The sequence below is a fragment of the Perca fluviatilis genome, chromosome 14 (assembly GCF_010015445.1).
Source record: "Perca fluviatilis chromosome 14, GENO_Pfluv_1.0, whole genome shotgun sequence".
Classification (NCBI taxonomy): Eukaryota; Metazoa; Chordata; class Actinopteri; order Perciformes; family Percidae; genus Perca; species Perca fluviatilis.
The window spans coordinates 20181272-20202162 of record NC_053125.1 but is presented as its reverse complement, the minus strand read 5'-3'; the positions used below and the strand labels follow the sequence as shown (position 1 = coordinate 20202162).

The 20891-nt window shown below is 38.4% G+C and overlaps 1 protein-coding gene across 9 annotated transcripts; it reads right to left on the bottom strand.

Annotated features, from left to right (window-relative positions):
* Nucleotides 1–59: 59 nt before the first annotated feature.
* si:cabz01007807.1 lies at nt 60–13696 on the bottom strand. 9 transcript variants are annotated; one of them, XM_039822992.1, is made up of 33 exons: nt 13526–13696; nt 13282–13356; nt 12089–12154; nt 11776–11838; nt 9803–10966; nt 9493–9618; nt 9290–9379; nt 9028–9090; nt 8638–8697; nt 8433–8468; nt 8285–8347; nt 8130–8180; nt 7976–8041; nt 7618–7689; nt 7429–7536; nt 7170–7232; nt 6876–6953; nt 6612–6677; nt 6480–6515; nt 6287–6349; nt 5859–5915; nt 5523–5621; nt 5382–5435; nt 5197–5292; nt 4943–5053; nt 4738–4830; nt 4607–4645; nt 4426–4500; nt 3502–3570; nt 3344–3383; nt 3179–3236; nt 2233–2578; nt 60–2020 (listed from the first exon to the last, which is right to left on the bottom strand). In XM_039822992.1, the coding sequence occupies exons 1-33, from the start codon at nt 13541–13543 to the stop codon at nt 1616–1618; spliced, it is 3969 nt and encodes a 1322-aa protein (XP_039678926.1). In that variant the 5' UTR covers nt 13544–13696; the 3' UTR covers nt 60–1615. The 9 variants fall into 9 exon arrangements, with proteins under 9 accessions (XP_039678926.1, XP_039678927.1, XP_039678928.1 ...); XM_039822993.1 differs by having other exon boundaries at nt 5382–5432; XM_039822994.1 differs by having other exon boundaries at nt 6287–6346.
* Between the last annotated feature and the right edge of the window lie 7195 nt (nt 13697–20891).

Sequence of the window (20891 nt, the reverse complement as noted above, 5' to 3'; positions counted from 1 at the left end):
CAATATTCAGCTCTTATTTGCTTTCATAAAAAAAAGAAAAAAAAAAGTCTTAAACAGGGCACTTTGGAAAACAGTCTTTATTCAAAGATTCATTGTTACACTAAAATATCTGAATATAATATCTGAATACATACATTTTACAGATACATTCTGTTCAGGTTAAAATAATGCAGGAAGATGCACTGACAGTAAAGGCAGAAGTGTTATCCAGTAAGACCAAAAGTGGTCACTAAAACGTTGAACATTAAAACATACAACAATCTTTCTGTATTCACAACATATTAACATATGACTAGTTTGAAAATAGAATATTATAAACGTTTAAATCATTCATGTACAGGGTATGGGTAAGACCAAGAGTGTCTCTAGTTTTGTGTGGAGGATTGAGGAGGAATAAAATGGATTCTGCATAAAGATAAAACATGCGCACAGCATTTTTCTATAAACAATTCTGGCAAATAAAGTTTTTTGTGCAATAAGTTTTACACGTGGCTTCAAATGCAGAAATACTTTACAAATAGAGCTGCAACCAAAAACTGTGGTCCAAAGTATTAAAGCTTTTGTAACTGATATTGTAACCAACAGCTTCAACAGTGCAGGCAGTGACTGTCCTGTTATTACATCCAACCCTTGCACACCAACATAAAAACAACAATACAAAACATTCTTGCTTACTTAGATGTGCTTCTTGGCATTTTAAAGCAAGGCTGATATATTAAAAATAAGTTACCCTATATACAACACTGATTTAATTGTGAATATGTCAACAATATATCCTTATAAGATGTGTGCATAAACAAAGTCCTGTCCATAAACTAAATACAGTAACTTTAATTTAATGAATAAAAACTAACATGCCAATTTTAACAGCACATTCAAATGTTACAACCTCCATGAGGCAACGCAAGTGTGACTGTCATTGTAGATTCTCAACTACTAACATTTGTTTGATTATACCGATGTCTGACAAAGGAATGGGACAATATGATAGGAAATGCTGACAATATAATACAGTGTAATACAATAGCCATTTACTTTGAAACCGTGTCAAACTTGTTATTGAACTCATATTCTAGTCTTAGGTCCTCCTGTTTATTATTTGTCCTCCTGTAAATACAGTGTGGGTGGTCAAATTAAACTGAAAATCAGTTCAAACGCAAAATTAAGCCATCTGTAACCACAAAGACTTTGATACACCTTATATTTAAACCTTTTTACCCACCGAACACAGTGCTCAAAGATGTGGGTCTGCTTTCCTGTAATAGTAGTTAAGATGTTAAAACATTTCATACAATATAAATGCAACAAGAGTAATCTACAGCCTCAAGAGCTACCAGAGTTGAATTAACACCTCTCTGCCAAAACTACAACAAAATAATGACCGTTATGAGCTTAACAGTGGTTGAATCTTTTGCAGCACTAAAGCAATTTATTGGAATATCCTGTCAATTGTCTAAACTTCTTTTAACTTCCTGAGTCTGCTGTCTTAAGCTAACTGATTTAAAAAAAAAAAAAAAAAAATACGTTTCTTTAAAACATCAGTTCCCTCATTTAGCCAGGAGAGGGGGTTGGTGGTGAATAACTACAATCAAAGTAGCATTATGCAGGACAGGGCTCACATGTATCCAGTAGCATCCTGTAGCTCCTCTCTGATAGCATTGAGCTCCACTAGCCCATCATTGAGCACATTTGCCACCTCCTTTATTTGACCCACTACCTCTTTCTTGCAGCCTTTCTTCAGCTCTCGGGTGTCCTTGATGAAGTACTTGTCAATTCCGGTGAAGAGTCCTTGGAGCGAGGCGACTGCCGTGTCCGTTAACTCCACCCCCCGCATCACGGGCGAGTCAACTAAGCTGATCATCTGGACGGCCCTGCGGATCTCCCAGTCCTCAGAATAGTGTTGGGTGCCGGTCCTGAGTAAAGGATGGCCGCGGAGTTTGTACAAGCCCTGATTGACAAAGTGGAGGACCTTCCCAATGGTCTGCAGGTGAACCTCGAAGTCCTCCAGCAGCATCTCCACCTAGGGAAGAAAAGCGAAACAACCACAGTCTTCGGTTAAACGTTGAAAGAAATCAAATGGTAAGTTCAAGCATGAGATGAAACAGTGTCGATTCCGAGTTGCTGGTGTCAAAGTCAAGCGCTCAAGCTTTATTATTCCTTTGGTATGAACTGTTGCTAGTGAATGCACATTGCCATTTTACAAAGCAAGCATCGTCCCCTATAGCAGCTTACCTTCTTCCGGTCGTGCATGTTGTTAACGTTATCCGAGATGGCAGCAGAGGCTGACGCGATTCCTCCAGCTGCGGCCACACCCACACCAACAGCGGTAACTATGAGAGAGATACCGAAGGTAAAGGGGGACAGAGCCAAACCGGTGATGGCTGTCACACCACCCACGGCTGTGGCGGTGCCACCAGTGAGGCCGGCGATCTTGGCCTTGTGATGGAACTTGTTGATGTCGTCGGCGATGGCGTGGAGGATGACGACGGACTGCCAGAGGACCTCCGCTCGCTCGGTGAAGATTTTGTTGAAGACACGCAGGCCACGATGAACCTTGTCCGCTAAGATGGTGAATGACCTGGGATATATTTGGGAGCAAACACAGTTTCAATGAAGACAGGCCATATCACTGAAAATGTCAATGTTTGTTTGTTTAGGTTGGTGTTGTCTATACCCAAAACACAATGTCCCCTATGAACATAATAAATCAGACCCATTTATCAAGTTGCTCGATTAATTCAAATACACAGTATGGTACAAATTCAGCTATGGCTGCAGCTAACAATTACTTCACTATTGATTATGCTGCCGATTATTTTCTTGATTAATCGTTTAGTCTAAAATATAGTGACAAGATTTTCTCAGAGCCCAAAGATAAACTGGTTCTTTTATCTGACCAATGGTCAGATATTCAGTTCAGTATCACATATGACTAAGAAAAGCATACAATCCTCACATTTGGGGAGCTAGATCCAGCAAATGTTTGGCATGTATGCTTGAAAAATGACTGAAACGATTAATCGATTATCAAAATATTTACAGATTACGTTTCTTTTGATCCTCCAATAGATCGACTAATTGTTTAGGCTCTACATTTCCCGCTGCAATCAGTGATCACAACTACAGCAGAAACAATCCCTCCAGCATAGTTATGTTTAGTGACATTAAATAGACGTACTTGGACTCATCGTCCTTTAGGACTGTGTCCTCATCGTCTGATGGCAACTCATCCCATTCTGAAATCCAATCAAGCGACAGGTGTTAAGACATTGAATTATTATTTTTTTGTATTGCTCAGTTTCTTCAATCTGTTACTTTAATATTAAGTGTGACTGTGACTCACGCTCCACAGAGCCCCACCACTCCATCAAACTGTCAGTGTCCTGTGACAAAAAAAATAAAAAAGGTTCACTCCTGAGACAGACACTACTAGAAAAGGACATTCACTTGCATACACAGGAGATGGATTGTGGTGAAGTGGCATATTTCTGTCAAACTGACCCCATCCTCTCCCTCATCCTCCAGACCTGCTATAGCCTGTTCATCCATCTGAGCAGCCAGCCACTCTGCCTGCATGAGGGGAGAGGAAAGGGAGGGGTGGGGGTGGGGGGGGATATTAGTCATCAATACCAGGCATTATGCAAGACTTCCTTACACTCTGGTTGGCGAGTATGCCATGTTGCTTAACCAGCCCAGTCACATGTTAAAGGAATGTTACCCATCAGGAATAGAGATGACTAAGCCAACAGTGGAAAACAACATTTCATAATAGTTTCTCAGTTCTCAGTTGAAATCAACAAAGTGCACCCTGTAAAAATCAAGTCAGATGGCCTTTTGTGCACAAGAATTGTTCAGACAAGAGTTTTTTCTATTTAATCCTAATTCTGACTCAGTTTAATGGTCTTTTCATGGTGATATATAAATACTGTAAAAAATATGAAACCGCTCAATCCACAGAGAAATGCACATGAAAAGGCCATAAAAAGCTCAAATTTATCAAAAAAACTCCAACACAAAAAACACACAGACATCAGTGCTTATTTAATACATTATTGCAGAAGAGTACATTATTCTGCAAAACCAATGAAATAAGTGATTTACATGAAGCTAGTCCGGTCTGACCCATGACCTAAACAAAATGTATAATCAGAATAGAACAAGAGTTAAGTTGGCCAGCTTTAACGGTGTGTTGCTACATCACGAGTTAGATCTCCGTGATGGTTTTACTAAAAGAAGTAAAACTGTGGGTTATATAACTACCCAACACTAGGTCATTTATTAGGACGTTCATGCAAACCGGTTTGCACCAAAGATGAAGGTTATCTACAGTATGGATACAAGACATCCCATTTTGATACTAATCATGGCCAAAATAACCTAGGTTTAATGCCACTCCGTTTTCTACTTTGAAAGGTGCAAGCGTACCTTGGCCGCCTCTGACAGGTAGTCACTTGACGTAGCTCCGGGTGGATCTTCATACTCTTGATACATGGCTTTGCCCTGGCATGACAGAGACAATAAAAAGTGAGCATGTCATGCTCTTTGTTTTTCGAAGATCTGACAGCAAAAATCCCTCTTTCCTTATGTGATTATTAATAAGTTTCACCTTGGGTTTTTTGAAGACTTTAAATTTAGATGGCTTCTTCTGTTGAAGAGAAAAAAGAAATTTTGAGAATCAAACATTAAATAACGCCAAAATAAAGCCTTAAAACGTGATAATATGAGTGACAAAATTACCGGTTTGCAGGTTTCCACTTCATCTTCTTCCCTGTCATACATGAAATCTTTTCCTTTTCCTGTTTGAGTGAAGTCATCTTCAGCAAAGGGATCCTGAAAAAAAATGTCAAATAAAATCAATACCACAGAAGACAATTAAAATTAAGTATTCTTTCATAATAATGCCCCATTCTTCTAATTTGCCATAAATCAACATTGAACATACATTGGATGATTGCTGAGGAATCTGGTGGTTGAATCCAATCGCTTCACACTGTCCATAGGCTGTCTTAGATGTGTGTGGGATGGGCATATGGCCTTTATGTTTGGAAGTTTTCTAACACAAGAAACAAAAAATGACTAAAGTATCATATTGTGTCAGTTAAAGCTTAACACCCCAAGCTTATGCTGTCAGGAGGAATAACATCAAAATACATATTCTTCTCTTCTGCATACAATGTAGTTCAGATATAAAAATACCGGTTTGCAGTCCTCCATCCAGTAGTCATCGTCTAACTCGTCTGCCGAGAAGCTGCTCTTCTTTTTCTGATGATCGGTGTCCTCTAGCATGTCCTCCTAATTAAGTGAAAACAAATTCAAAATCCAACTGAAGTAAAACTATTTCTTTCATCTCTCATTGCCTTGCCTCACATTTAAAATTTTACCTTAGAGCTTCGACGACCCATGTGCAGCGGTTTCATATTTGTTGTTTTTTTCTGCTGAAGGAAAAAAAAAGGCCATTACGTGAAAACCGGTGACGAAACATTCAATAAAAAAAACTGAGTATTAAATGAAAAGAAAGTTACAGGATGGCAGTCTTCCATTCCATATGGATCATCATCTCCACTCAATTCAGCAGACCTGCGGTGTGTTTTCTGAAAGTGCTCTTCGTCCATGAAAGCAGCCTTAGAAAGACATTCAAAACAACTGTTATTCTTGGTGAGACAGGAGTGAAAACCATGCTGCATAGGAGCCACTGCAAAATAAAATATCTTCTGTTTCAAAACATCTAATCATATCGTTTATAAATATTAGGCATTTTTCAAGCATGATTCAAGTCCGCAATAAAGTAAATAAAGTATATTCAAATGGATGAACATATCAAATTTATCAAATAATGGTAAAAAGAAGAAAAATAGTACCTTGCAAGATGAATGGAGACTGTGGCCTCTCTCCTCTACATCCACAAAAGCATCATCCTAATAGTGAAATTAATACAACTTACTCAGACGTAGAAAATTGTATCAGAACAAAAGAAGGGATGGAGTTGTTTCGTGTTGTGTTATGGAAGTGTATCTTCTTTAAAATAAAAATAATTGTAATAACTAGTTGTCATATGCAAGCCAGTAATTCCACATCTTTTCCAAAACTGTTAATCTACGCTAACTGAAAAAAGCAGAACTTAAACCACAGAAACAAACCGTGTCATCTCTGCAAGTAATTCACAGGAAATAAATCAGACCATTCACCCTTATATTAGACAATGAGAGAATTCATTATTCATGGTCCTATGACGTACTGTATGTATTGCTGTTGTTTAAATGTTAACTGAACTGTAGCTGACTGTTACCTGGGACTGGAGGAGTGGAGGTGTGTAGCCATGTGCACCCAAAACTTCATCTTGTAATTTCTCCTTAGGAGAAAAGAAAATGCTAAACGTGATATACTGCTTAGACGTCTTCATACCATAAATACAATGTATGAGCAAAGCACACACACAGTGACTGTTCAAACTCACTAAATTCAAATGGATACAGTCATACCTTTGAGCTTTTGCGAGGTGTATATCCGTGTGCTCCCTTTGGTTCAGAGAAAAAAGTGTTAGTGTAACACACATTCCTTAATAAAATATGCTGGCAAAGGATGAAATATTAAGTGCAGTAGATGTGTGATACCTTTTCTACAGTGATGGCGTATCCTCTGTGTGGCACAAACTTGATTTTCACCCTCTTTTTTTTCTTCTGGAGAGAGAAAAGATTAGATTGCCCAAATCAATGCATGCCAGACTATTCGCAGTTCTCACTTTAAATGCTCAAATGTCTTAAGTCTAAAGTAATTAAGTTAGTTAAGTAATTGTGCCCTTTTCAACCATGATAACATGCTGGCATTTATGTGCATATTGCCATGTATCATTATTGTAAGTATAACAAAGAGCATACAAATCCATGGCTGTCAACCTCTTCATGCTGGGCTTCCAATCCCCCCTCCTCGCCAGTGCTGTCATGCAAAACTGTCCCCTGTAGACAACGAAACACTGCTTCAGAAAGTGCATCACTGTTTACTGTTTAGGGAGACCAACATTTGTCTTTAAGAAACTAAAACGTTGACTTGCATTATGGGGAGAATTTGAGCTGTTAATGCTCAATATAAAAAAGGAAAAATAATGCTTTGAAACCTTTTTAAAAATGATCCACGTTGTTTAGTAAACACTTGGCAGACTGCAGGTACTTTACCTCTGACCATCGGCGTATGATGGAGTTTTTTTTACCGACTTTTTTCTCATTAATGTCATCGTCCTGTTGAGAAATGACAAAGAAAACATCATCAAAACTGCGGCCTAGATGTAAGAAGTCACATGTACACCAGTGACTTTTAGACCCACTATAGGATGGCTGGAATGGATTTAAACTTCCATGGCCGATTCAGAAGACGATTTTTAGGAAAACCTAAGTCAATGTCCTTCAGCACACGCTTGCACTTCAAATAACTCACCTTTGATTCCCGAGGTAAATGTCCGTGCATGTGCTTTCCCTCTGGCACGGAAGAAGCAATGGATGCTCTTCTTAGCAGCTGTTTGACTTTGGTCTTCAAAGGTTTCTTCTGTTGACAAAAGATGAAACATTATTAAACCACCACTGCTTTATTAATACTAATCATAAATACAGAAACAAGATAACATACCTTATAGTCCATCCCGTTCCACTCCTCATCTTCATTCTCTTGTGCAGACATGTGTAGGTCTGAAAAATACTCCTGAAAAACAGAAGCAATAACTTTTAAACACTGTCATAAACACACTGGTGTATTCAGATGGAATGTAACAATAGTTTTTGTCTTGATTTATTTGAGCAGATTTTACTTCTGGATCAAGTGTTAAATTGGCTTTGACGTTTTAATATTGTAGTGTACAGTATCGAATCACAGATATTGGAGAATGTAAGATGTTAGATTAGACAGACTTTACGGATCCCAAATTGGGAAATTTCATTAAGACTAGGCTTACACAATTTATATATGATTCCAGCATCCTGATTGTTACCTTTGATGATTTACGAGAGGTAGGCAGTGTCTTGCTCCTCTCATTCGTTATGTCATCAGGAAACTTCTGCAAGCAGAAAATCCTTACCATTATGAAGATGAACATGCAAACACAATCAGTGTAGTGAAAATTTTATTTGCATTGCTTCACTTACATTTGAACCTCTTCTGGAAAGCATGGACAATCTAAACTTTTTGTCCTTTTTCTGTAAAACAATAAATAAATAAATAAATAAATGCTAAACTATATACTTGATAACAAACACAGAATGTCTAACAGTGACTGACGAGCGAGACTGTCAGATAGTACCTTGCCGTGACTCTCAGAGTCATCCTGATCCTCGCCACTTCCTCCATCAGAGTCTGCCTTTATCTAAGAGAAAAATTGGCCTTTTTTAGTGTCTACTTTTTGCAAAACAAACAAACTATGCCAACTAGAGAAATAACTTGTCTCTTACTTTCATTGATTCTCGTCGGAGTCTTAATGTTCCAGACTTGGAGAAATAAAAAGAAGAGAAAAACACCCTTTAGTAGCTGAAATGTGTTTGACAGAACATTCATTTTGCATAGAGAAGGTTGCTGAGAGTTCCAGGTAGCATGACAACATATTTAGAAAGAATGTGATGAAAAAATTGCAGTTGAATTTTGAACATGTTTTCTTACTGGTTTGAAGTCAGGGTTAAGTTGAGGGCTGTCTTCAGGCCAGTCTTCAACACACTTTTCCTGTTTAGGGATTTTAGTGAAAGCAACATTTATACCATAAAGACAAAAAAAAGATAATAATCCAGAACGCAATATGTACATGTTTGCCATGTCCATCCATCCCAAACCTTTTCCCATAGGAGATATATTGGCTTGTTTTTTCTCTAATACCACAATCAAGACAACATTTCCTCTTGTATGACACATATGTAAACATTAGATTAAATTCACATCACAATTGAATGATGAATGGCCTCAGCAAATTTGCCTTCCACTACTTAAGCTTGGAGAACAGCAACACGTGTACCATCCAACGTGTTCATATTACTGGGTGTCTAACTTAAAACTCACCTGTCCAACATACAAGATGTCCTCAAAGACAAGATAGTTCTCAGATTCAATCGGTTTACTTTCCTGTTTAAAAAAAAAAAAAAAAAAAAAAAAAAAAAGCAAAAATAAATAAAGATATTTGAAACTACCTCAAATATCCTCAAACTACCTATGTATGACCTTTTACATTGTTCCTCATCGATATTTGCCAATATTTGAGAAAGCTTTGTTAGCCAAGCAAATTAGGGCAGCTGATTAAGTCAAATCTAAACAGCATGTGTACCGGAGTTGTTTTGTGTTGAATAACTGGTTCTGGGACTGGTCTGAAGGCTGGTTTGGGAGCAACTTTTGGTACAGTTGCTTCAGGTTCAACCTAAACACAGTCCAAAAGAGGCAAAGACAGCAATTAAAAGCATAGCAGTTGCAGTAGCAAAGAGTTTAAGCAGAGATATAAAAACATTATGCTAAACTGTGCTGTTTCCATACAGAGTTTGCAGGCGTGGGTGGAGGTGGCCTTTCTGGTTTTGGTGGCTTTTCCGGTATGGGCAGCTTTTCTGGCCTTAGTGGTCTACTTCGAGGAAGTGGCTTTGGCGGACGTTTGAAGGTCGACACCTGTAAAAAAAAAAAAAAAAAAAAAAGTATGAAGTGCACGTTGTGTAAATCAGAATATGTCTTTGAGCTATTTGTCAGTGAGATGCATCCTATAGTACAGTGGGACCCTCAACAATGCACAATGTGTTAACATTTTAAATGGATTTTATGGTTGTCTAAATATCAAATGACACCTGTTACATACATGAGTCATGTCAGCTGGAGATGTTCTGGTTGACATGGACATATTCCTGGCCCGACTGAAGGGACTCGGCTGAAAAATATCAGACTCGGTTCCCTGAGGATTCGTCAAGAAAATAGCATGTGGCCCGTCAGAAGACTCTGGTCGGACGGCTGCATGAGATTCTGATGGCGTTGCCTTGGAGAGATCTGGTGACGAAAGCATGTCCAACTTCATTTCTGACGGGCTGTTGAGTAAAGGTGTAGAGTATGGGGCCTTAAAGGCTGTATTGCTGTAGGTTATCCCAAATATATCCTTGCCATTAGTGTTCGAGGGAAAAGGTGGGAAGATGTCTGGAGTTCCAGGGAAAACATCTTGGAAAGGGTCGTATTGTCTTGAGGGAGTAGTACCGAACGGGTCATCCAAGCTGGAAAGGTCTTGGAATAAATCCCTTGCGATTGGGCTTGGGAATGGGTCGACTGTATTTGTAGACGAAGATGAAAATACATCCAGATTTTCCTTCCAAAAAGACATGCCAAAAAGGTCCTCTTTGGTAGAGGGATCTTGTTTGTTTTCCCTGATGTTGAAGAGTTCTCCACTTTTAGTTGGAACTGTTTGAAACAAATCTACTTCTTTGGTCGTGGCAGTATATGATGGGTTCGTCATCACTGCCTGTGGAGACTGATTATCCTCCATGTTTGATGGAGATTTGAATGGGTCTACAAAAATACTGGAAGATTTATCAAAGGGGTTTACCTCCGTAGTGCATTCAGTGTGAAGTAACTTCTCTCCTTTAGCAGCCTGGAAAAGATTGACGCCTTCATCTTTAAACAGGCCAGAGCTTTTTAAATGCAAGGTTTTTGAGAGGTTCTGTGTTTGAGTGGGGATTGGCTTAAATAAATCCGGTGAGTTCAGGGATACGTCATAAAAACGGCCATTGGCAGATACGTTTTGGGCCAATGTTGATGTTTGGAAACCGCCTTGCACGCCATTGGGAGTAAGGGTCTGGAATAGGTGCTTTGGATGTTCAGAAAATTCAGCTCCATTTTCCACAGTCTTCGTTTCAGGCTGAAGATCGCGAGGCGAACTCTGAAATTCAGGTGGAGGGGCAAAAATGGCATCAAGGTTTACTTCTTTTGAAGTTTCTCTCCCTACATCCTCCATTACATGACCTTTGCTGCCAGGTTCCTGATGAAAAGAATACAGGGTCTTTAGGGACATGCTCAATGAAAATAACATTACTTTAGTAATGCTGTGATCTGGTTTTAATAACACAACTACTTATATGTGCCAAATAATATTTATAAAAAAGGGTTAACTCTGGCCGACGCCCAGTGATTCCATTCTGATAAACAAAGAAAGGGAAATGAGACAGAAGAGGTGTTAGATTACACTTGGACTGTTGACAGGAAGCTCAAAACTGAGGATTTAAAAAGAATTTCCTGCCCTCCATTCTGAAAGAATTAGGCTAAGACAGAATGACACAGCAGAACATGTTGAATGATTGTTGCGGGGAGGCATGAGCAAGATATGAAATTAACTTACTGCCTCAAGGACTGCTCAAGACAAAATGGTATCTCTTTTAAAATAAGGGCAGGTACAAACAAAACTATGTATAACAAAGGCTCTCAGATATTATCTTTCTTTCATCCCCATTGGTTAATTTCATTCAGCACATCAAAACAAACCCAAAACACACTCCATCCCTTTCACATGCCGACACTTAAAACTTTAGTGCACAATCTGGTTATACAGAAACACGCCAACCTAGTTTGTCAGATTGTTCTTCAAATAACAAGAGACAGGGTGTGAATTTAACCTATGCCACAGCAGGAAGAAGATGATGATGATTATCCCCCGTCATTAACCCTAACAAAACATATTTATGGAGGGAAGCGGGGGAAGACAGACATGTCATGCTTTTAATGCATTCTGATTTGCTGTGATATGAAAGCCATGTGTTCCTTGTCAGAAAAGTAAAAAAAACAGTCCCTGACCTGTTTGTTTCGAGAGTGGTTTACAGATGATCCACGGGAGTCAGAGGTGGATGAAACAAGAGACTTATAGGGAAAGAGATAAAGACAAATACATTATCATAAGGAAGCTAATTTAAATGTTCCTTTTTAAAAAGAGAAGTTATCCAGGATTGTAGAAAGTGAAATGTAACTCTCTTACTGTATTTAGGCAGGGTGGGTGCATGTTTGAGATGTAAAAAACAAAGTGGATGGATGTGACAGTTTGTAATTGTAAGTGTGTGTGTGTGTGTGTGTGTGTGTGTGTGTGTGTGTGTGTGTGTGTGTGGCCACTCACCTGGTATTGATTATGGAAAGGGCTTTTGGATACTTTCTTTCGCAAATTTTGTAGCATCCCAATACTCTGAAGAAAAGACATCATCATCAGCTACCCACTTTTTACTGTTGTGAGTGAGCTTACCGGGCCTTAACAAAAAAAATCTGTTTTGTTCATCTCGGAGCTTAGTGAAAGAAATATCACAAATATATAAAAAGAAACTAAGAAAAAAATAAGGTTGGATACCTGAAACATTAATGAGAACAGGGATACCGTGCTAAAAATTATAAACAGAGCTCAAATCCCATTATGCAGGTACTTTTCTATTGTTTTATAATAAGTTAAGATTAGATAGGTTTAAAAACAAATATACTTATTGCCTAATGCTGCAGTAAATCACTATTAAGATATTGTCTGATCGTTCCCATCTTTAGAGTTCTATGTAGCCTACAGAAAGTAGCCTACGTTATTTTGAGATTTTGGCTGGTGAGTGAAGCAAATCTATCACCCAATTACATATTTTACCAGCATTTGGCTAGTGGATGCTGCTAATTTTGAACCCTGGTTGTAATCAATTTTGTGATTAAAAAAAAAAAAAAAGGCAACATACATGAAGTAGTTAGATATAGCATCTACATTAAGGTCAAACTTAACATTTTCACTCAAAGGTTCTACAGAGTAAGAACATTGATGCTTTTACATTAAATAAGATGTTCAATTATGGAATTATATTTGTAATTGAGAATATTTACATTTTGTAGTGTCTGTAGTCTGACAAGAAAGCACAGAAAAGTCACATGATGAGGTCAAACCAGTGTGACGAGATGAGAGCATATTCTTTCTGCTCTGTATTGTTAAATCGCAGATGTGACAGCGATGTAGACATTCAGCTACATCATCATGACACTGGATTTACTCAGTGGGTGTGTTGACCTTGACACAAATAGGCCTATATGCCAGCCATAGTTGCAAAAAAAAAAAAAAAGTAATCCAGCAGTGCAGCTAAACACAATTAACTAAAATTGGTTGTTTACCTGTTTGAGGATAAAATGTTAAATATGAAATATGTGGAAGAGGAGGATGGAATTTAGGTTGCAGTGTTTAGCTCCCATATTTGAGAATCACACACACACACACACACACACACACACACACACACACACACACTTTAAAACTACATCTTTCCACAACAGACCCAATTTACAAGTTCTCACAGGTCGTCTTTCCTCAGCTGCACTTTCTGCTGCTGCTGCACTCCATCCATGGTCGACCGCCCCCACCTCACTCTCCTAATAAACATTTAAATTAATAAAATAAATACGAATAACCATAAAGCCATGTCTCAAATACTTCTCGCCAAACAATTTTAAACCAATTCTTCTTCTCCTGAAACATTAAAATTAGCTTGCATCAAACGCACGCTTTTCAAGAGATAGCTAGTTTGAACTCCGGACTTACCGTTCCATCTCCTGTCATGATCAGTAAAGTTGGTTAAAAACTAAATTAAAAACCACATTATTTTCTCTACAGGCGAGATTTATGGATGATAAACGACGATAACGTTTCCTTTGCAAAATGCGTATGCGCGATTGACACGACTCACGCTGGTAATTATCTTACACCTGCTGTCAGCCGCGAGGGATACCTAAACATCCGGTATTAGAGATTTCAAAATAAAAGGCTTTACTCGTGCACGCTCAGTGTCTCGCTGAAAACAAATGCTGCGATTAAAATGGATCTATAGTATTGGAGTCATGTCATTTTCTTGCTCGGAACACTATGGAATCCCTGCACACAATCATTACCTTTTTTTTCTTCATTTTCTTTAATTTATTTGATGCAAATGTGATCTACAAAATAATTATTACAGAATTAACAATATTACCAAAATCAGGATGCAGACACTCTTAGCCTACTTAGAACAGCATCACTAGTCAAATTTACAACTTGACAAACTAATAGAACATAAATTAGCCTGCAGATTTGGGAAGTTTAAAGGGATAATTTTAAGAAGCAATTTATTGTGAAACCAGTTAACAATTAGCAGTTATTAGTGTTTTCGGAGGTTAATACCAAGTTTAAATTTAATTTGGTTTCTGACAGCTTTTAGCCACCATTCGCCCAAATTTTAAAACTGGAGGGCAGAAGATTCATCTTCCATTATTTTAATATCTTCACCTGGGCCTACACTTTAAATAGTAGTATCATTTTTTTGAATTGATACATTTTGCACTACTATTTTGAAGGCAAATTCACATTACTTCCGGTCTCTTTCTTACAGCATGGGTTTGACACAAGTGGGCACCTTTCCACCTACTGTCTTCATCTCAATGCAAACCGACCGGTTGTCCTCGCCCAGTTTAACAGGGCGGTGTTGTCCACCTCTGTTGATGTCCTGAACCTCTGTGCTGACAGATAAGGGAACTGCAGTGTTCTAATTATTGATTGACACTTAGGAGACTATACGGATACAAAAGCTTCTTGTGTGACTAATATAACATACACGCAAACATTGTATTCCTCAATCCATTCCAGAAATGCAGCCTTAAAACATTTTCTACATGTAGGCCTATAAAAGAAACGAGTCAAGCAATAAGATCATGAATCCATTTAATGTGCCACATCTAACAATTATAGGCAACATTTCCACTTTGTTTCTACATTTATGTTTTCCTTATAGGCCTTTACTGAAAGTCTGAGTACACCCTGCAGAAATCGCACACAAATGTTTTATTAATTTAATTCCATCTCTTGTTTATCAGGATTTTGCATCTTAAAATGTTGTTTAAACAATATGATTGTTCTAGTGGGGATACCAATCAGACAATGCAAACAACATTTAAAAAATTGATGGAACAACAAAGTTGAAAAGTTTTTCTATTCCCAAATCAGGTTTGTCCTGGTTACACCAGAGGTGTGGCCTTCTGCATCTGATGTAGATTATTTTAAACCCCAGCTGTTATATAACTGGAAGGGATTTAGGCAAATCTTGGGTCCTGAAAAAACAAATCATATTTTTAGCACAAAACACACTCTCATGTAAAATGTAGATGGATGGTAGCTGAACAGTCAGTCAGAGACTGTACTGATTTTGCAGAGAAATCTGGGTTTATTAGTTACCTGTTATTATGCATCATACATACATATATCATTGGATAAGAGCAGCATGCAAACTATCTTTAAATGTTTTTAACAGCTGTTTACTGTAGTACATGTTGAGACATTATTTGTCCAGCAGATGGGAGAAGCTCATTAAAGACTGTAAATCACGACTCTATTATGAGCATCTGCTTTTGTTTCTGGATAAGTAGAAGTTTTGATTATAACACAATCTATTACAATAACAGGATACAATACCTGATTAAAACAGTTAATACAATGTAATTCAACGCTCAAACTCAAAATGATATTCTGAATTCTTAAAGTTGTTGCTTTGTAAAGTATAATGATACTCTAGACTTTCAATAAACACCAGGGACCTTTAACTAATAAACTATATGTATAATTGTATACATACTATTTTATCAATTTGAATACTAAAGGAATAAAGGAAAGCTAAATTAAAATAATAGAGGAATGTTGACTTGTATTATATACTACGCTATAGCCCGTGTAAAACAAGGCTGATCCAAAATTTGTTTAAAAGCATTGACATGTAAATAAATATCAAGTTTATGGTGATCTGTTGTCAGAATGTTTTAGGTGTCACAGGTCACCGTCACTTGAGCACACATGATATGCTTCCAAGAAGTCATGGTATTGTCAAGAAAATGAAAGAAAAACCATGTTGAATGTAGGGGAATTCTGTCTGCGGACAACAAAGACGTTAGCTAAAACATCCATTCGCATGGCATTTCTATTTCTATCTGTCATGTGTATCAGTCCCACCCTACAAAGGTGAAGTTAAAAGTTTTAGCCTGGCCCAGTTTTAGGTTGCAAAGCTTTGATTTTACATTTCTTTTAGGGAGATGTTTTTACCCAAAAAACATATAAGCATATATTATATAGGCTACTTGACATAACTGGCAGATACTGCACCTTGCGTTTGGACTAAGAGATAACATTGTATCTACAAACACATGCGTTTTTGTTATCTTGACTTGGGATTTATGTATTGATACCTACCTAAGGTACAGCGTTTCCCATAAAGACCAGAAATAATGTTGTCGCACCTGTGTAAAAATGACTTAAGGGACATTAAGGGAAATTGAAGAAGCAATTAGTTTTTTTGGGGGGAAGCTGCTCTTGAGCTTGCCACATGCACGTTCTGTAAGTAACTTAGTTTACAATAAGTCCAACACATAACTCAAAAGGATGGCAGGAAATTCCCTCGGGGCAGTACCCGGGCAAGGTTGGCGAAAAAGAAACAAAAACAAAGGATATAAAAGAAAGAATCCAAATGCTCTGACTGCAGATAATCTCAGATGTCTTAAAGACACACATCGCTTCTCATCTTTATCATCTTCTTAACAGGTGAGTATTGGGCTACTACCACAATACATTACATGCATTAATAACAAAAACATTTACGGTAAATAATACAATGAATAGTTATAATATCTGTTCTGATGCATATTATATATATTTGATAGTTACTGGGCAGCATAGATAATATAAACAGCTATTTATAAATGGTGAGTGAAACCTGTTGAATATAAATTTGTACAAATATGTGCTGCAGACAATATTTGAATAACACATTGATACACGCCAATATTTAATTTTTAATGCTGTAGCAAGTAAAGACATTATTATCAATATTGCAGCAATTAACCAGTATGTGTAAATTGTGTAATGTTTTAGAGAAAGAATCTCAATATCCTAATTTTATCCCAAATCCCTTTTTTTCTGTTTTGACCAGATTTTAATTTGTTCACAAAATGTCTGAATCTGACACGGATAGCAGAGTCGAAGAATTTGTTAACAGAGTCAGAACTATACTCCTTAGTCACAGTTTGTTGTCTCCAAAACAAGTTCTCAACAAGCTGCAAGGACTGGTTACAAATATCAAATGGAGCCCGGCGGTTGCCACTGACTTGTTTGATGCTCTTCTGAAGCGATTTGAGTCAACAACAACTGACAGATCACATCTCCTCTCATGGATGTTGAACATGTTGCACTGTATAGAGATTCATTACATCACTCCCAGTTGGAGATGTCAACACGGAAAGACACTTATTGAGCTGGTCCGAGACAGGACTGTAACAGATGAAGCCCTCAAGAAATGTTTAGCTTATGATGAAGAAAAGAAACTGAAAACAATTCTTGATGAAATCCGCGACCAAAAGTTAAACCAAATTGATGAAAAGCTTTTAAATGACGTGAGAGACATTGTATCATCAGTCGATAAAGATCTTACGTCACACAATAATGGATCACAGCAGAGTGGATTGAAAAAAGACTTGCTGAGGCTCTGTCAGGCAGCGGAAAAAACTCACTTCAGACCACGCCTGACACAGATGGTGAGCTGGTGTATTATGGCTCTTTCCGAAACAGGGCAGTTAATTGAGGTTGGCACTGGAGAGGGGAAGTCATGTATCGTGGCAATGTTTGCAGCTTTTCGAGCGATGAGAGGAGAAAAGGTAGACATCTTCACTAGTTCATCAGTTCTTGCAGAGAGAGATTTAAAAGATTGGCAAAACTTTTATGACGCTTTGAAAATCAGTGTAGACTGCAACACCAACAAGCATGAAACAGACAAGTTAAAAGAGTGCTATAAGTGTCAAGTTGTTTATGGTACTGCTGACAAGTTTGCTGGAGACTGGCTACAACAGAGCTTTCAAAGGATGGACATATTTGGGGAAGTAAGATTCCAGTGTGCAATTGTGGATGAAGTGGATTCTTTGATGCTAGATAAGGGTCATCACTTTGTCTATATAAGTAGTGATATGCCTGCTTTGCAACATCTCAATCCACTCTTGGCATTCATATGGTCCACTGTAAATCAATACAGTAAGATTGGCACAGAGACAGCTTTGGGGCGAAAATACCCCTTTTATCAAGTTGTGCTCGAAAACATAACAAACGGCAAAGATGTTGATGAGTTCACCATCCTACAAATGGCCGAGGACACAGGTTTACTGGCAGAAGGTTCAGTCAATGACCTGAGAAGGAACCTGAGCCTTTTAACTGAAAAAACTGCAAGTGTTACTGCTGACCAGTTGGCAAAGTTCTTTGAGACAGTAGAGAGGAGATTACCATCTTGCCAGTTTGCTCTGCACTGCATAAATAATGATGGATCAATATTGGAACTGAACAAGGGACCAGAAAACAAAATGGCTGAAAGACAGAGCGTTCCACTGCTTTTAATTAATGGAGGCCTATGTCAGTATGTGTATTCTGATGCAGAGAGTATGCTGAAGGCTGCAGAAGCAGAAATAAAACACGCTCTGCAGTTTACACCTTGTCAGCTTAGCAAAGATAGAATAACCTGCAATGTCCCAGGCTTCCTTTCAAATCTAGTCAATTCCAAACTAAAGGTTTGGATTGAAAATGCATTTAAAGCACAAACAATAACAATGGATCATGAATATATCATCGAGAGACATGGGGTAGTGCCTGTTGACTACAGCTCCACGGGTGTTGTTGAAAACTTCAGGACATGGACAGATGGACTACATCAGTTTCTTGAAATGAAACATGGGTGCAAGCTGAGCGACATGACAGCCATCACAAACTATATGTCCAATGTTGGTTTGTTTCTTAAGTATGGGAATCAGATCTTTGGAATCTCTGGGACTCTTGGACAACAAACAGAGACTGAGACGTTGCAGAAAATCTATGAAGGTATCAAGACCTGTCGGATACCTTCATTCAAACGCAGAAAGCTGTTTGAGGTTGAAGGAGTGATTGTAGGTGATGAAAAAGAATGGATTGAGAAATTCTGCAATGTTGTCACTACAAAAACCAACCCTACTCCATATAGGGCTCAAAGAGCTGTGTTGGTCATCTGTGAGACCATCAAACGAGCGAAGGATCTCTACCATGCTCTATATAAAGTGCCAAAAAAAAATAAAAAGCTTTACGTAAGCAACAACATGGACAATTCCAAAGTGCTTCAAACACTTAAGGCTGGAGAAGTCATCATAGCAACAAATCTTGCAGGTCGTGGGACAGTTTCTGACGACGTAAATACAGCTGGAGGTTTGTTCGTTGTTCAGACTTTCCTGCCTGAGAATGCTCGTGTGGAGGCCCAGGCATTTGGCCGTACTGCTAGACAAGGATCTCCCGGGTCTGCTCAACTCATTATCTGCTTCAGCCATCTGTCAGAACTATTCAAATTGTCTTGTGAATGTTTATTGGAGAATATGACTAACACCCTGTCACATTGTTTTGTGATAGTTAAAAAGGTCAGAGATGACTTAGTGGCTGAACGACTATCTAGTTACTTAAGGTGTGACATCCCAAACATAAAGAAGAAGGAAGAGCTCTTCAGTCAGTATCTTAATACACTAGATGAAGTGTACAAAAGCAGTAACAGCAAGCCAGCAGATTCTGATTTGTCTGCGCTGAATGAATTCTGGGGTATGTGGCTACTCACAAACTTCAGTGAGAATGATTCTATCATGGACTTAAAAAACAAACTAACCCAAGACCTGAAAACAGCAAGGTTCAAACTCAGCAAGAGACAATCACCTTCATCAAACCTGCACCACTACACTGCATTTGGCAATGAGCGGCGTAAAAAGGGACGTCTTGCAGAGAGTATCGAGATGTACACTAAGGCCATACAGGAGGACCACTGTTGGGCAGCGATTGCATATTACAACCGTGCTTTTGCATCTTTAACCCAGCAAGACAGACATCAGGATCTAAACTGCATCGATCAAGCTCGGGAAGATTTGCTGAATGCACTCAAGTCTGTTGAGCTCTACTGTGAACAAAATGAGGTCACTCGTAGATACTCCACACAAGTCAGAGACCTCCACAGCGATTCAGTCACCAGATTTGACAGGCACATGACAGCCAGACAGGAAGTGTTGCTGTGTTTCAAAGGAAACATTACTGAGGCCATGAAGAAGGTAGACAGGGCTAGAGACTTAGGTGGGAATGTAAAAGTGGAGGAGAGTCTAGTCTACTTCCTGGTTCCAGTAGTCAATTTCCTGCCCTTGGCAGTCCTTTCGACAGAATCACTGACTACAATCCGCTCCAGAGACCCTCTGAAGTTGCTCCAGCTCATCACTCATCCCTCCTGTGACATTATCAATGAACTGAGGTGTCTTGAATCTCTGGGCCTGACTCATGTCTACACCTTAGACACACTATTCTCTCTGGGTGGCTTTTTGTCAAAGATAATTAGGCCCAAACGTTGAGCTCTGTTTAGATGGCAGACTTTGAGAACTTGAACAAAAGAATCAAGCAAGTTACAGATTAGACAATGGCGTTGTAAGCAAATCATGTTAGCCACAAACTGCTAGGAACTAAGAAACAGCTAGCTGCAAATCTTGATGTACGTCTTTTTTTTTTTTTCATCAGTACAAGTTTTTGGGAAATTCCTCATCCTTTAGAAAGCCACATGATCCTAACTGAAAAAACAAAACCAAAATATTAAAGTCAGAGGAAGAAAAAGCATGCATATTTTTTTATTATTATTTTTGGGCCATTTCTAGGCCTTTATTGACAGAACAGCTGAAGACAGGAAAGGGGAGAGAGGGGGGGGGGATGACATGCAGCAAAGGGCCGCAGGTCGGAATCGAACCTGCTGCGGCAAGGACTAAGCCTGCAAAAGCATGCATTTTTGATAAGATGTTAAGTGCATTGTTATCGTGCATTTGACATGGTATAGTTTCAACAATGTTAAGTCTTATATTTTTTATGGTACTTT